The sequence below is a fragment of the Taeniopygia guttata genome, chromosome 20 (genome assembly GCF_048771995.1).
Source record: "Taeniopygia guttata chromosome 20, bTaeGut7.mat, whole genome shotgun sequence".
Lineage (NCBI taxonomy): Eukaryota > Metazoa > Chordata > Aves > Passeriformes > Estrildidae > Taeniopygia > Taeniopygia guttata.
This window is the reverse complement of record NC_133045.1, coordinates 7,772,816-7,786,286: the sequence shown is the minus strand read 5'-3', so window position 1 is coordinate 7,786,286 and position 13,471 is coordinate 7,772,816. Positions and strand designations below refer to the sequence as shown.

The following is a 13,471-nucleotide window of genomic DNA, read 5'->3' as shown; positions in this document are numbered from 1 at the left end:
GGCCCCAGGGACAGCCAGCACCCTGCTTTGGGAACCCCACCTCCCACCAGGCTGTAGGTCTGGTCTGAGTGCCCAGGTGGGTGTCAGGATTTCACCTGGCAGCCCACCCAGCACCCCACAGCCACAGCATGGAGCATCCCCAGCTCACCTGGGACCTTGCTGTGTCCCGCACCCCTCAGGGCAGCAGCTCCCAGGCTGGGCAGGAGCTCCCCAGCTGCAGCTTTTTAAAGCTCTGAGCCCTCAGCTGTAGGTGATGATGTTGGTGCCCACCCTCATGCCCATCCCCGCCGGCCCCAGTCCAGCCGCCCCAGCTCTGCCCCTTTGTACCCGAGGCAGTGCCAAAGCCCTGTCCCCTTGCCGTGCCACAGACAGAGAGCGCAGAGGCTTCGTTTAAAGAGCTTTATTAGCTGCAGCAGGTCTGATGGTGGCAGGCTGGGGGGCAGCAGGGCGGGGAGGCTCGGGACCCCCCTCTCCCCACAGCTCCGTCCCCAGTGGCCGTGGCCACCCCTGGGGGCAGCAGGGACGGGCTCTGCTGTTTGCACTGCGACACAAGAGCCCGTGGGCCGGACCCTGCCCGGGGCAATGCGGTGCTGTGGCCTGGTGGGGAGGGATGCTTGAGCGAGAGGGGGCCGAGAGCCGCTGCAGCACGGGCAGCGGGACGGGGCTGGCGCTGTGAGATGCGCGGGGAGGAGCAGTGATGGGTGAAGGGGGCAGCGCCATGGCACACCTTCCCGGGCACACCTTGCGGGCATGCACGGAGCACGGGCAGCTGCCTGGCTCAGCGATGCGGGAATGTGCCGTGCCGTCCTTCCTCTGCTGAGCTCAGGCCTTGACGTGCTGCTGGGGGCTGCGGGCAGGCAGGGCGGGGCAGGGAGGGGTTGTGGGGATACGCACGGGCTGTAGGATGGAGGCTGGAACTTAGATACGCACTGTGGGGCTGGAACCGAGCAACTAAACGGGGCAACCTACAGGGACAGGCGGCTGGGTCTGCGAAGCACGGGGGAGGGCAGGAGGATCCCGTGGGCAGGGGGTCCCACTGGGCAGGGGCTGGGACACAGCGGCGGCAGCGGCGCCCACCCGCACAAGGCCGGGGGATGGGGATGGGGATGGGGATGGGGATGGGGACCACCAGGTGCGGGCACATGCCCCGGCCCCGGGCACAGCCCCAGCGGTGCAGCCGTGGATGGCGCTGACGGGTCCGGTCCCGCACCACGCCGAGCCTGGCACCGCTGGGCCCGGGAGAAACCCGCGGCGGCTGTGGGAGAGGGGGTGGCGAGGGGTGCTGGACAGGACGGGGTGGCGGGGCCAGTCTCTGGCAGGGGGTGCGGGACCCTCGGTGGCTCCGCTGAGTCCGGGGCGGAGGGGGGCTCCGGCGTCCCCCCGCAGCGCCCACCTACAGCACACAGGAGGTGTCTGCCGAGCGCTTCTTCAGCTCCTTCCCGGCTTTGTGGTGGTGGTGGTGGTGGTGTGCGTGGGCTGAGCCCGGCGCGGAGAGCTCTGCCAGCGGGACCTCCCGCAGCTCGGTGTCCTGGGGGTGCCCCGGGCCCCCCGCTGCCTCCACCCGCAGGTACGCCTTCACCTTGTGGTGCCGTGCCTTGCCGTCGCTGGAGTCGATCACCCGGCACTCGTACGTGCCCTCGTCCTCCAGCTTCACTCGCGACAGCCGCAGCTTGTGGGAGATGTTGCTGCCGACCACCTTCACCACCTGCATCGGGGCAGACGGGCGGTCAGGGGGCCCCAGGACTCCCCTTTCCCCCCAGATGCCACCCCCAACCGTGTGCCACCACCCCGTGCCACGCCCCAGCTGGCGAGGACATGGTAAGGGCTGGTGAAGGTGGTGCGGGGGGACCCAGCCCCAGCCTGGGCCCGCAGGATGATGGAAGCCCTGGCTCGCACCCGGCCGCGCAGGGCTCAGAGATCGATGCGGAACCACGCTGGCTAATTAGCTTTTCTACCAAATTGATTCGCTCTCAGTATTTATCACCCAATGAAATTTAAGACTTACTCACTAGCCAGAGCCGTGGCTGCTCTGGGCTGGGTCAATAAATCAGATTTATAACCCACCCCGAGGCCCCTGGCTCTGTTCCCTATAATCACGCTGGATGGCAAAGGCCGTTTTTCTACTCACCGCTGCATTTGTTAGCTGAGGATTTTATGGTGTTTGGAAATGTGGCTGGAGAGGGGCAAAACCCACCCCAAACAGCACAGGAGACCAGGACGCCTCAATGTCCCCTCACTGTGGTGGCATCCAGTGCTGGAACATGAAGACACCTGCCCACACGTGCACGCACAAGCACGTACAAACACACGTGAGCACACACAGGCTGCTGCATTCAGCTGCTCTGCACACCGTGGGCTGCTGAGAGGGACCTGGTGCCACAGGTCACAGCCAGGGCCACCCCAAACAGCACCTCAGGCCTGCCCAGTGGCCATGTGCAGCCATGAGCCCCAACCCTGCATTGCTCCAAGTGTGGGTCTCTCGGGACAGGACAAGTCAGGGGCAGGAGCTGCCAGGCCGTGGTACAAGTGTGCCCAGATGCTGAGACTGTCATGGGAAAAGAGCTTCAAAAAAAACCTCTTCATCGAGAGAGCCAGAAGTCACTGAAATTAATGGCTGGGAAATTTAGAACTAATAAAATAAAACCCCAATTTGCTAGTGCCACCAGTGGCCATGGAGCCGCTGCCCAGCAGGTCACTGAGCCTCAGGAGAGAAGATTTTATGACAGGACATAACTCCTGTGGCTCCACCAGCACAGGCAGGGCAGCGACGGCCCTCACTGCCCACGGGAATGGGGCACAGCCCCTGGCATGGCCAGGATGGGCAGATTTGCTGTGCCCAGCCCCAGCTCAGCCCTGTGCTGTGCCGTTGGATTCAAAGGGGGAAAAAATAAATCCAAACTCATCATGTTTCACTGCTCTCCATCCCTGCGAAGCATCTCCAGCACCAGGTGTGTTTGGTGGATAACACACAGCCAAGGGGTGCCTGGCACGGTGGCTCCTCCTCGGGATTTCCACCCCCCCTCACTGTTTGACCCTGCTGTTTGTTCCCTGTCACCTGCTGTTGTGGCTGTACCTCACATTCCGTCAGAAACGCCCATGCTCATTTACCTCCTCCATTCCATAAACACTTAATGACCAAGGACATTTGAAATAACAACAAACAAAAGAGGTTTGAAGCTCCAGCCTCTCCCTGCTGGCTGGATCTGGAGGAAGCAGCAGAGACCTCGAATGATTCAAAATAAATCCTGGTTACTCACACACCCATCAATTCCATCCCAGTGTGCAATTAACTGCCTAATTATGCTGAAACATGCACCAATTCAGCTGAGAAGGAGTGCTGGCCCCAGCGTGGCTCCATGTACCAGCCAGCCCCTCCTGCCCCTGGAGCAGGGCTTGGGTGGGATGCAGGGAGCAGCAGCCCCCCGAGCTGAGCAGACAGGGCTCTGCCAGGCCCTGAATGCTCCAGCAGCAGTCCTGGGACTTGGCTGTTTGTGGGGCAGGGAGTCACAGCACCCCGGTGAGGAACAGCTCCTGGAGGAGCCTGCTTTGGTTTGGATATGGATTGCAGGTGTCAATTAATCAAAGGCGACATGACCCCTGGAGGGGGATTCGTTACCATCAGGACAGCCATGCACTGATCCTGCAAGTGGGTGCTGAAAGGTGATGCTCTCCCTTGGGAAGGGCTCCCCAGGGATGAGAGACTGATCCTGGGTGTGGGGGGCACCCATCTGAGGAGCCACGAGTGCCTGACCAGCCCCATCCCCCCTTGCTCACTCAGTGAAGGAAAATGGAAGTGCCAGGAGCGGCTGCCAGGTGATAGTGGGACGCTTTCCAGCACTGCTCTGTGTCTGTGGCACCCCTAAATGCAGAACTCCTGAGGCAGGGAGAGCCAGGGGGGCACACACCTGGCAGCAAAAGGCCAAGAGTGTTTTATTTAACTGATTAGCAGCTCCTCATTCTGCTCACACGAGCCTAAATGGCTTTGGGATGCTAATCCGCCGAGTCAATTGGATTATTTTATCCCTGGCATTAATGTGCCACTCAGATGCTGGACGAGGCTCAGGGTCCAGGCTGTGCCTCTCGGTGCCAGGGAGAGCAGGGCAGCCACCCCTCACCCCGGTCACCCCCAGGACTGAGCCAAGGCAGACCCAGGTCTCCCACCCTGGTGTTCCCAGCCTGTGGCACTGGGACCAGCAGAATGTCCTTCTGAGCCCTCAGCAAGAACCATCACCCAAACTCACGCTGATTTTTGTCGCCTCTTTCCCGGGCTCCTCTGGTGGTGATGATTTCAGCTGTGAAAAAAGCAGCGTAGGGGGAGACCAGAGAGAGAAGAGAAATGGTCAGCTCACCCCACCAGACCCCTTCCCACTCCCAGGGTGGCTGCCCCAAGCAGGAAGGAAGAGGGAGAAGGGGGAAGAGAGAAAAGTCTGCCCAACCCCAGCAAACCCAGGCACCCAGGGCAGATGAAGTCACGCTGGGTACCCGGGATGGGAGGGAGCAGCAGCAGCACAGCAGCCAGGGAGGATGGGGTGCTCACCCACAGGTCCCACTGCATCTCAGCTCCAGGTGCTCCCCACAATCCAGGAGCGGGGATGGAGCCCTGATCACTGTGGCATCACTGCTGCAAGCAGTGACCCCTGTCCATGGAACTCTGTCCCCATCACTGCCAGCACTGCCCCATTGCCACCAACCTTCCCCCCAGCAGCCACAGGCTGTGCATTCCCAACGCCTCCAACACCCTTGGCACTGCCCACCCTCGACCCACCCACCCTGGCTGCGCTGCCCTGAGGCTCCTCAGTTTATGGCAACACCAGCAGCAGCCCTGCCAAAGTCACTACAATAAAGACTCATTAAAATCCCCAAAGCTGTTTCCCATTCTTTGGCCCTTATCTCTGTGTGAACAGAGAGAGAAATAAAGAGAGGCTGTTTGCCGGACGAGTACACAGGGGAACAGGGGACAAGGGAGGGGTGGAGGGTGCAGGGCCAGGAGGGATGAGCTGGTGATGAGATAGGCAAAGGCACAAGCACAATAAAAATAAACAAATCTTCAGCCTGGGATGGCTCCTGGCAATGGGCCAGGCAGCCCCTTGGCTGGGAAGGACGGCCAGGACAGCCCAGCCCTGCTGGCCCCGGAGCATCCTCGGTGCAGCTGGACCTCGAGCAGCCCATGCAGCCTATTGATGGTACCACAGGACCCTCGGCTGCTCTCTGTCAGAGCAGAGGGTGAAACCCTCCTCTGCAGGTCTGGTCAGCACCGGGGCTGCTGCTGTGTGTTGGGGTCCCACCAAAACCCAGCCGTGGCTGCAAACAAAGCCCTTCCCCATGGCAAGTGCAGTTCTGCCTGAAGGGCTCTGCCTTTCCTTGCTGCCGTGGAGGAGGAGGACGAGGGGCATTACCTGACTGGAAGCCCACGTCTGTTTGTCCGTCCAGTCCTTGTGGTTGCGGACGTACCACCACTGGATCTCGAGGGAGTAGGAGGGGGAGCCGCTGCCGCGGAAGGAACACGCCATCTCCACATCCTCACCCGCCTGCGCCGTCATGTCATGGGGGGTCTCGGTGAAGAGAGCTGCTGGAGACAGAGCGAGGGCTGTGGGTGCCTGCGGGGACATTGCACTGTCCCAGTGAAGGACAATGCCACCGGCCACACAGGCAGAGTCACCAGGAGTGCCTGGATCCTTCCCTGGCAAACAGACCCAGCCCCTACGGCAGAGCAGACAGGTCCTCGTCATCCCCAGCTTCTCCTTTCCCACACCAGTGTCCCCTCCCCACTCCCAGCAGAGGTGCCTGCTCCCTCAGCATCCCTCAGGCCCTGCCCCAGAACAAGTGCAGGACCTGCCACACCTCTGAGGTGAAGGAAATAAATAGAGCCCGATCGCATCTCACTCAGAGCAGCACATAACTGAAAAACAAATCCTCACTTAATGCGGCCCCAAACAGGCTCCCACATGCCATATGGTTTGCTTTCCTTGCTCAAAACAAATATTGTTCAGAGATGTAATTAGAATTCTTTTCATCTCCTCTGGAGAGACTGTTGTTCCTCCGTACAGACGGCCCCGGTGTGCGGGGCACCGGCAAACGCTGCTGCCACCATCGGTGCAGCAGCTTCTCCGTGGCACAGCATGGGCACAGGGCAGCCTGCCCCTGCACACCCCGGGCACTGCTTTGGCTTCCAAGGGTGCCCTGTGCTCCTGTCCTCACTCAGCCCCTCGCGCTGCCGGCGCTGCCGGCTCACAGCCACAGTGCAGCTCCCATCGGAGCCACCGGAGCCCTCTGGGACACACAGCCTGTCGGGAGCAGCACTCTCTCCAGCCCTGATCCCTCTGAAAACCAATTATTACCAGCCCAGACAAAAAGTTAATACTGCTAATATCTCCCTGTCCCTCTGGACGCATGGAAATCCCATCCACTTATCGCTTTCCTTTAATCCATCTCAGCAGGGAACAGAGGAAAATACCCAACGCTGGGGTTTACCAAGGCAGGGTCCTGGTGGGGTTCCCAGTGCTGTTCCCACATTGTGTTCACCCAGAGCCTGGTGCCAGCAGCCACATGGATTCTGTGGCGGGCAGGGAGGGAACCCCAGGCAAGGGAACAGCTCTGGTGAGTGAGGGATGTGGGAGGAGCAGCGGGGCACAAAGGGTTTCTCCATGCCACAGTGGTGCTGAGGCTGTTGTGTCCAGTCATTACCCAGCACTCACCCCCCCATTCCCTGGCTGCAGCCAGGATCAGGCTCTTGCCCCCCAGAATTCCTGCTGGCAGGAGCAATGGCCAGAGCCAGCGGGTCCCAGCAGAGCCTGCACCAGCCCCCAGCCACCACAGCTCCAGCAGTGCAGAGGTGGGGCAATGGCCTGAGGGCTCCAGCCAGGTCCAAATTACTGTGAACACAATTAAAATCTGCTCCCACAGATGGGAATTTGGCAGATAAGCTGAGAAAAGGCTGGATTGAATCAAGCGCCTTCTTTCTTTCCGATTTTAATTGGGAAGCGTATGTACTAATTAACCCCAGAGCTCAGCCACCTCCAAGCACATCCAGAGGAGCATAGATCCTGCAGATGGATACCCAGGGTCATCACCTTTTGCTGGGGACACATTTTTCAGACATGTCCTGAAGGCACCATGTGCCTCCCCGATGGGTGCCGAGGACACCAGCCCCGCCTGGGCAGAGGTGACTCAGTGCCCCCCAGCCCTGCCCCTCACAGGGACACCAGTGGGGATCTGGGTCCCCCCAGGCTGGGCATCACCCTGCACTGGCTTGGCCAAGCTGCCTGGACACTGCTCCTGTGAACACTGAACAAGTCACCAATTCTGGCCACTGCCCTGTCCCCCCAGCGTCCCAGTCCCTGTCCCCCCAGCCCCATCCCTCTCCCCCCACTGACACTGGAGCCACATCCCCACAGCAGGAGGGAGGGGGCCGCTGCTCCCTGTGCTTTATGGCCTGCTACCTGTCATAAACTGAGAACACCAGGATCAATAAATCTTCCAGGAAATAAAAATCAGGGGAAATAAAATGAACTCAATGGGGAAACACAGATAAACAGAATTGAAAACGCCTGCTGGGACAGCTTGGTGCTCTCATAAAGCAGAGCCAGACCTGTGGTGGGCACATCCCTCACCTTGGTCACGCTCTGCATGGGGAGGGGGCTCCAGCAGCGGGGATGGGGCTGTGCTGGAGCAAGAGCAGGTCATGCATTGCCCGAGTGCCTGGAAATTCCCCCAGATCCCTGCTCCATCCCCCCGTGCAGCCCCAGGAGCCCCTGCAGGACTCTGCCTGCTGCCTGCCATTCCTTGGCTGTGCCATCTTCCACGGCCCCCACCACAGCCCCCACCAAGGACAGCACCAGAGCAGCGTCACGGGCACCAACTCAGGCTAATTGTTTTGTAAAAATGTATCAAGGGACAATGAAATATGCATTGGACATTTGCAAATGCCTGTTAATCACCCGGTCAGCGCCGGTTCCTGTGCCGGGAGGGATTTTTTTTCCCTAAGCCGGGAGTCAGAAGCCTCTTTCTCTGCCCGAGGGGGCTGGAGCCCCTCACCGGAGCTGCAGCTGGGCTGGTGGGGTGACAGCCAAGCAGGCGGTGGGGCTGGGGCTGGCTCCGTCCCACGCTGGGCAGGGACAGGGACTGGGGGAGCTGAAATGTCCCTCTGCTCCTGCTCCGGCCGCTGGAGTGTCCATCCAGCCCCTGCCCTGCGTCCCTGCTGTGGGGCCGGCTCTGACCTGCTGGGTTTGTGCTGCAGCGCTGCGGGATAAGCAAATGAGTCCAACAGAACCCACTGACACTCTCCCCGGCCACCCACAGCCCCTCTGCACCATCCGTGACCTCCCCAGCACCCTCCCCTTGCCCGGAGCCCACGGCTGCCGTGGCTGGTGGGCAGCGGCAGCTCCGGCTCCAGGGGTACCCTGTCCTGCCGGCAGCAAAGGCACCCGGCACACGGACAGGGCAGAGACCCGGAGACACATGGACCCTCCTGGGAGGGTCTTGGCACAGCCTGCCTGGGAAAAAGCCATCCTGGGGGATCGGGAGGCACCCTCCGGATGGATCCAGAAGAGAGCTGGGCACTACGGCGGTGCCTGTGTGACCGATACCCCACCGAGGGGGTATCGGTCCCCTTCCCAGCGGCACGAACAGCTGTGGATGTGTCTCCTCCTGACAAGCCTGCGAGCCGGGCTGCTGGCCCCGGGGCACCGGGAACACACCGCGGGGCGGGCGGGCAGCGGCTCCGGCCCCGGCGGGGAGCGCTGCTCCGCTCCGGCCATCTCCCTTCCCACGAGGCTCCCACCACACGCCATTGCCCTGCCCCTCTTTACTGTCATATGAGCAGCAGAAGGAGCTCAGATTTTCAGTATGTGAATTAAAAACAGAAATACCCACCTAACTCGGTGATTGTGATCAGGCCAGCGCTTGCCTCACCAGAGAGATGGAATTAACCTTGAAAACTGCAGATGTTTCCAACAGTGCCCCTTCGTGTTGGGCTGCCCCGGCTCCTGCCCCAGTGCTTCCCACTCCCCTAATGTTTAACCCCTTCAGCAAGAGCAAGGTCAGTGGTGAGTGTCTCCAGTCTGGCCCCGGCTACACCAAGCTTTGCCCATGCAAGGGGACTTGCTGCTCCCATCTGGCTCCTGGGGACTCACAGTTCTCAGAAAATTCCCTCCCAAGAGGCTCAAGGAAGAGCTGCTATTTGATAGTATAAGTAGCAAAGCCCTAAAACGGCCTTTTTCTGACAGCTCCCTGTGGAGCTCCAACAGTGTGTGCAGCCAGCCTGGAGCCACCCCTCGCTCTGGTGCTGCTCTCTGCCAGGGGATGGCTCCCAGCAGCCAGGGGAGGATTCTCACCTGGAATCATTCAGTAGGAATGGGAGGGGGCAGACAGGATCAGTCCCCCCGGTCTCACACTCAGCACCCAAAACCCGAGCCACTGGCACTGGCAGCTGCTGCCAAGAGCTGCCCACACCACACACCGGTGCTGGTACCATCCCCCAGAGCTGGCAGTGCCTGGTGCTCACGGGCACGGCACATTCCTGCCCGGCTCTGCCCACCCCATCACTGCTGAGCTCATCCCAACCCAGCTTCACACGGAGCACACGATACAAGTCATTAATGTACCCGTCACAACCGAGCCCAGCCAACATCCCCGGTGCTCAACCGGGCACCCACCGCAGGTGGAGCCGTAGGGAGGGGACAGCCAGGCAGGAACGGGCCCTGCAGGAGGGGAAACAGCCACGGAACAGAGGAGCTCGGAGAGAGCCAGAGCTGTCAAGGACAGGGCCAGGAAGGGCTGTCTGTCCCAAGATGCACAAATCCCACTCACGCCATGAACCAAAACCCCAGAGGAGCCGTGAAGGGGAGAGGGCCCAGCAGGTGCCCACCTGGGCATCCAACTGTTCCCCGGAGCAGCCCCTTAGGAAGAGGCAGCAGTGCAGAGCCTCCAGCTCCCTGGCCCACCGCAGGTCCTCACTCCAGCCCTGCCGTGCTGCCCACAGCTCCCAGACCGCTGGTTGATTCCTGCCTCGCTCGCAGGGAACGTTATGATTAAAATTAGCTGTCACTGTCCTAACGTAATAATTCCCAGTGTCTGGCCCGTCGTCTGTCAGCCGCTTCAAGGGAAGAGAAAGCCCAGACGTTTGATGAGGAGAGGTGTCAGATGTAATTGCGTTGAATGACTGCACGAACAGCAGCAGGAAAAACACATCGCGTGGAGAATTCCCACCAGGAAGTGTGCAAAAATCCGGCAGAATGCAAAGTGTTTATGAAAGTAATTGATAGAATAATCACTGGGGTGTGCGGGAACGGAGCAGGGCAGCGCCCTGGGGAGCCGGGGCACCGCTCCCTCCAGCCTCCAGCCGCGGCTCCGCTGAGGCGAGGCGATATCGCCTGTGCACGATGCCGGGAAGAAGCCGGGCAGCTCCCTCCTCCTCCTCACGGCACGGCTCCCCTGCCCCGCTCCAGGGCCAGCAGCTGGGAAAGCGGCTGGAGCTTCCCAGCCAGCGCATGAGAAAGCCGATGGCAGCAGCCCAGCGTGCACAGGCTGCAATGGGGGGCATGAATAATTGAAGGAGCCAGCCTGAGGAGAGGAGAGAAGGGGGAGAGGCAGCAGCACTGTGGGTAGGGAAGGGATGGTGGGAAAAATCCTGCGGCTCAGATGCTCTCACGGGGCAGTTGGAGCCCATCCTGGCTTCATCCTTGCCAAAGGCAGAACCTTTGCTGTGGCGGCAGGTAAAGGACTTTCTTTGATTGTGACTTTTCCCTCCCCACAGCCGTGGCTGCCCAGCTGCGAGCAGAACCGCGCTGCCCGCTGTGGGGTGGCAGGATGGGGAGGTGCCCGTGCCCCAGGGGTCGCAGATGCCTGCGGGGCATACACTGCTCCCGGTCCATTCCCTGGCTGCATCCGGCGCGGACAAGTTGAAAGGAAGAATGAACGCGCTCTGGGGCTGTGGCAGAGCCTTGCGATGCCGTGGAGGCTCCTGCAGGCCTCCAGCACCGGGCAGAGATGGCAGCGAGCTCTGGGCGCTGCCTGCTGCGGGCACAGCCTGGCAGGACCTGCCCCTGCCCGCCAGCCACAGCCGAACCCATCCCGCTGGCCACAGCCCCTCTCCCGCTCCGCGTCTCCAAGCTGCTGGACTCGTGGTGTGCAAGGAAAGCTGCACCAGCCAGTAATGAAATGATCAGTCTCCGATCTGCTAAACAGCGATTTATACAGGTTTTCAGCACACACAGCTTTTATCAAATTGGTATTCACCTACTGAACACAAATGGCTTATTATACATGACCCACTTATTCACTGCTTTTCAGTATCGTTAATAAAGGTTTCTGTTGTGATTAAGTGAGTTGCTGCAGAACTGCTCGAGTAGCAAGCTGTAATGTGGCTCCAAAGTGCACTCGCCCTCCCAGAATATTTCATCTCCCTGGCTCCCTGTTCCCACACAGCGACCATTTCACTATTTATTTGCCTATTGCTGAATTTTTGTGGGGAGCAGCAGTGGCTAATGGAGGCTCTTCACCCACCTTTCCATCTGGCATGCCAGCCTGGCAGGTCTGGAAACTCTCCTGCTGTGAACCCCCAATGCAGAGGCTGACCATAGGTGCCTGCCAGCCCAGCACTGCTGCGGGACACCACAAACTGCGGGACACCTCATACCTGCCACCCCGGCATAGCCCGAGATGTCGTGTGCCTGGAGGCTCTGGGGCAGGAGTGGGTCCCTCCGCACACGGGAGGCCCCGGAGCTGGGTGGGGGAAGAGCTGGGACCCGGCACCCAGCGTGTCCCCGTGGTCACTCCTCGGGCTGAGATTGAATGTGCCCGTGTCGCTCCACAGAGGGCGAGGAGGGTCTCAGCAGCCGCCTCCGAGGGGGCTTGGTGCCCTGTCACCTTCTCGGTACCCACGAGGGAGCTGCCCCCACGCCAGGTTCCTCACCGGAGGGTGCGGGAGGCAGGAAGAGGTTCCCCTTCCCAACGCCGGTGGATCCCAGCGGGCTCGGCAGCACGGACCCGCCGAACCACCGTGCACCGGAGAGAGCGGAGGAGCGGGAGCGGCGGGGAGCGCCGCTGCCGGGCGTGGGGCATCGCACGGCGGGGCGGGCGGCGGCACCGGGAGGCACACCGAGATGTTCACGGACGCGGGGTGCGGGTGGTGGCGGCGACACCGTGAGACACACGGAGACGGGGTGCTGACGGCGGCGGGCACCGGGAGGCGCACCGGGAGGTTCACGGACGCGGGGTGCGGGTGGCTGCAGGCACCGGGACGCACCGTGCAGAGCCCCCGACTCGGCAGCCCGGCGGCGAAGGCAGAGCCGCCCCCCGGGCTCCGGAGACGGGAGCGGCGAAGCCCAACCCCAGCTCGCCCCGGCTGCCCCCCGCTCCTCGAGCCGCCGGCGCGACGGACCGCGACACGGGGCTGCCCTCGGCGGCGGAGCCCGACCGGGATCCCCGATCCCCCGCGCCCGTCCCGCCGCCCGGGCAGGAGCCGCCCCGACCCGCGGGGCACCGAGCCCCGGGAGCTCCCGCCGCTCAGCCGCCCCCTTCCCGAGCCCCGGCCGCCGTCGCCGCCTCACCGCTGCTGCCCGCCGCCGGGGCGTCCCACGGGGGGTGCCGGGAGGCGGCGCCGAGCTGCAGGTAGAGCCCCAGGTAGTGGAAAATCCCCAGGGCCAGGGCCAGGGCGCCCATCTTGCCGCGGGCGCGTCCGTCCCGGGGGCGGCGGCGCCGCCGGGCCGAGCCCTGTCCCCGGGGCTGCGCCGCGGTCCCGGCGCCGCCGCGCTGCGGAGCTCTTCCCTCGCGCGGAGGGCGCCGCGCGCCGAGGCGGTGCCGCGGCTCGCCCGGAGCCTCCCCCGCCCGGCGGAGGGATCCGGCCCGCGCGCACCCCCCAAGTTTTTCTCCCACGGTTCATCCTCAAACTGCGCGGGGCGGGGCCGGGCACCGATACACCCCGATACCGCCCCGCCGGGACCCCCCCGTATCGCCCCGCACCGCCGGGACCCCCGATACCGCCCCACCCGGACCTCTCCTCCGCCCTGCCGGGACCTACCGGCACCGCCGCGCCCACTCGGGACCCCTCAGCACCCCCGTCCCGCCTGGACTCCCACGCCTCGCTGGGACCCTCCGCACCGCACGGCCGGAGCCCCGCGGCGCGCACAGGTCCCGCACCGGGAAAGGTTTCTCCGTGGCGGCCCCGGTCCCCGGTCCCCGCGGGGCGAGACCCCGGGCACCGCCGGTCCCGGCGGGGGAGTTTCAGCACCCGGGACAGCGCCCGGCGCGGAACGCGGCTCTGCCCGACCAGCCCGGCACGGCACGGCACGGCCCGGCTCGATCTGGTACGGCCCGGTACCGCCCAGCCCAGTTCGATCCAGTTCATCCCAGCACGGCCCCAGCGTCTGCAGATGCGGTGCCGGAGGGGCAGTGCCCGGCGGGTGCGGTGCCCGGTGCTCCGGCTTCACCCCAAGTGCCAGGCTGGGGGCACTTCGGGCAGTTTTTGGGGAAG

At 62.8% G+C, this 13,471-nt stretch overlaps 1 protein-coding gene across 2 annotated transcripts; it reads right to left on the bottom strand.

Annotated features, from left to right (window-relative positions):
* Nucleotides 1-385: 385 nt before the first annotated feature.
* VSTM2L (V-set and transmembrane domain containing 2 like) lies at nt 386-12,810 on the bottom strand. 2 transcript variants are annotated; one of them, XM_030288799.4, is made up of 4 exons: nt 12,549-12,810; nt 5,397-5,569; nt 4,242-4,292; nt 386-1,705 (listed from the first exon to the last, which is right to left on the bottom strand). In XM_030288799.4, the coding sequence occupies exons 1-4, from the start codon at nt 12,658-12,660 to the stop codon at nt 1,394-1,396; spliced, it is 648 nt and encodes a 215-aa protein (XP_030144659.3). In that variant the 5' UTR covers nt 12,661-12,810; the 3' UTR covers nt 386-1,393. The 2 variants fall into 2 exon arrangements, with proteins under 2 accessions (XP_030144659.3, XP_030144660.3); XM_030288800.4 differs by having other exon boundaries at nt 5,397-5,566; nt 12,549-12,808.
* Nucleotides 12,811-13,471: the final 661 nt, after the last annotated feature.

What these genes read in the sequence shown, in the direction of transcription:
- VSTM2L (XM_030288799.4), bottom strand. Translation starts at nt 12,660, where the DNA reads ATGGGCGCCCTGGCCCTGGCCCTGGGGATTTTCCACTACCTGGGGCTC. An exon ending in CCCGGCGGCGGGCAGCAGCG is followed by an intron (nt 5,570 to 12,548) that starts GTGAGGCGGCGA and finishes CTCTGTCTCCAG; the next exon opens with CAGCTCTCTTCACCGAGACC. An exon ending in AGACGTGGGCTTCCAGTCAG is followed by an intron (nt 4,293 to 5,396) that starts GTAATGCCCCTC and finishes CTTTTTTCACAG; the next exon opens with CTGAAATCATCACCACCAGA.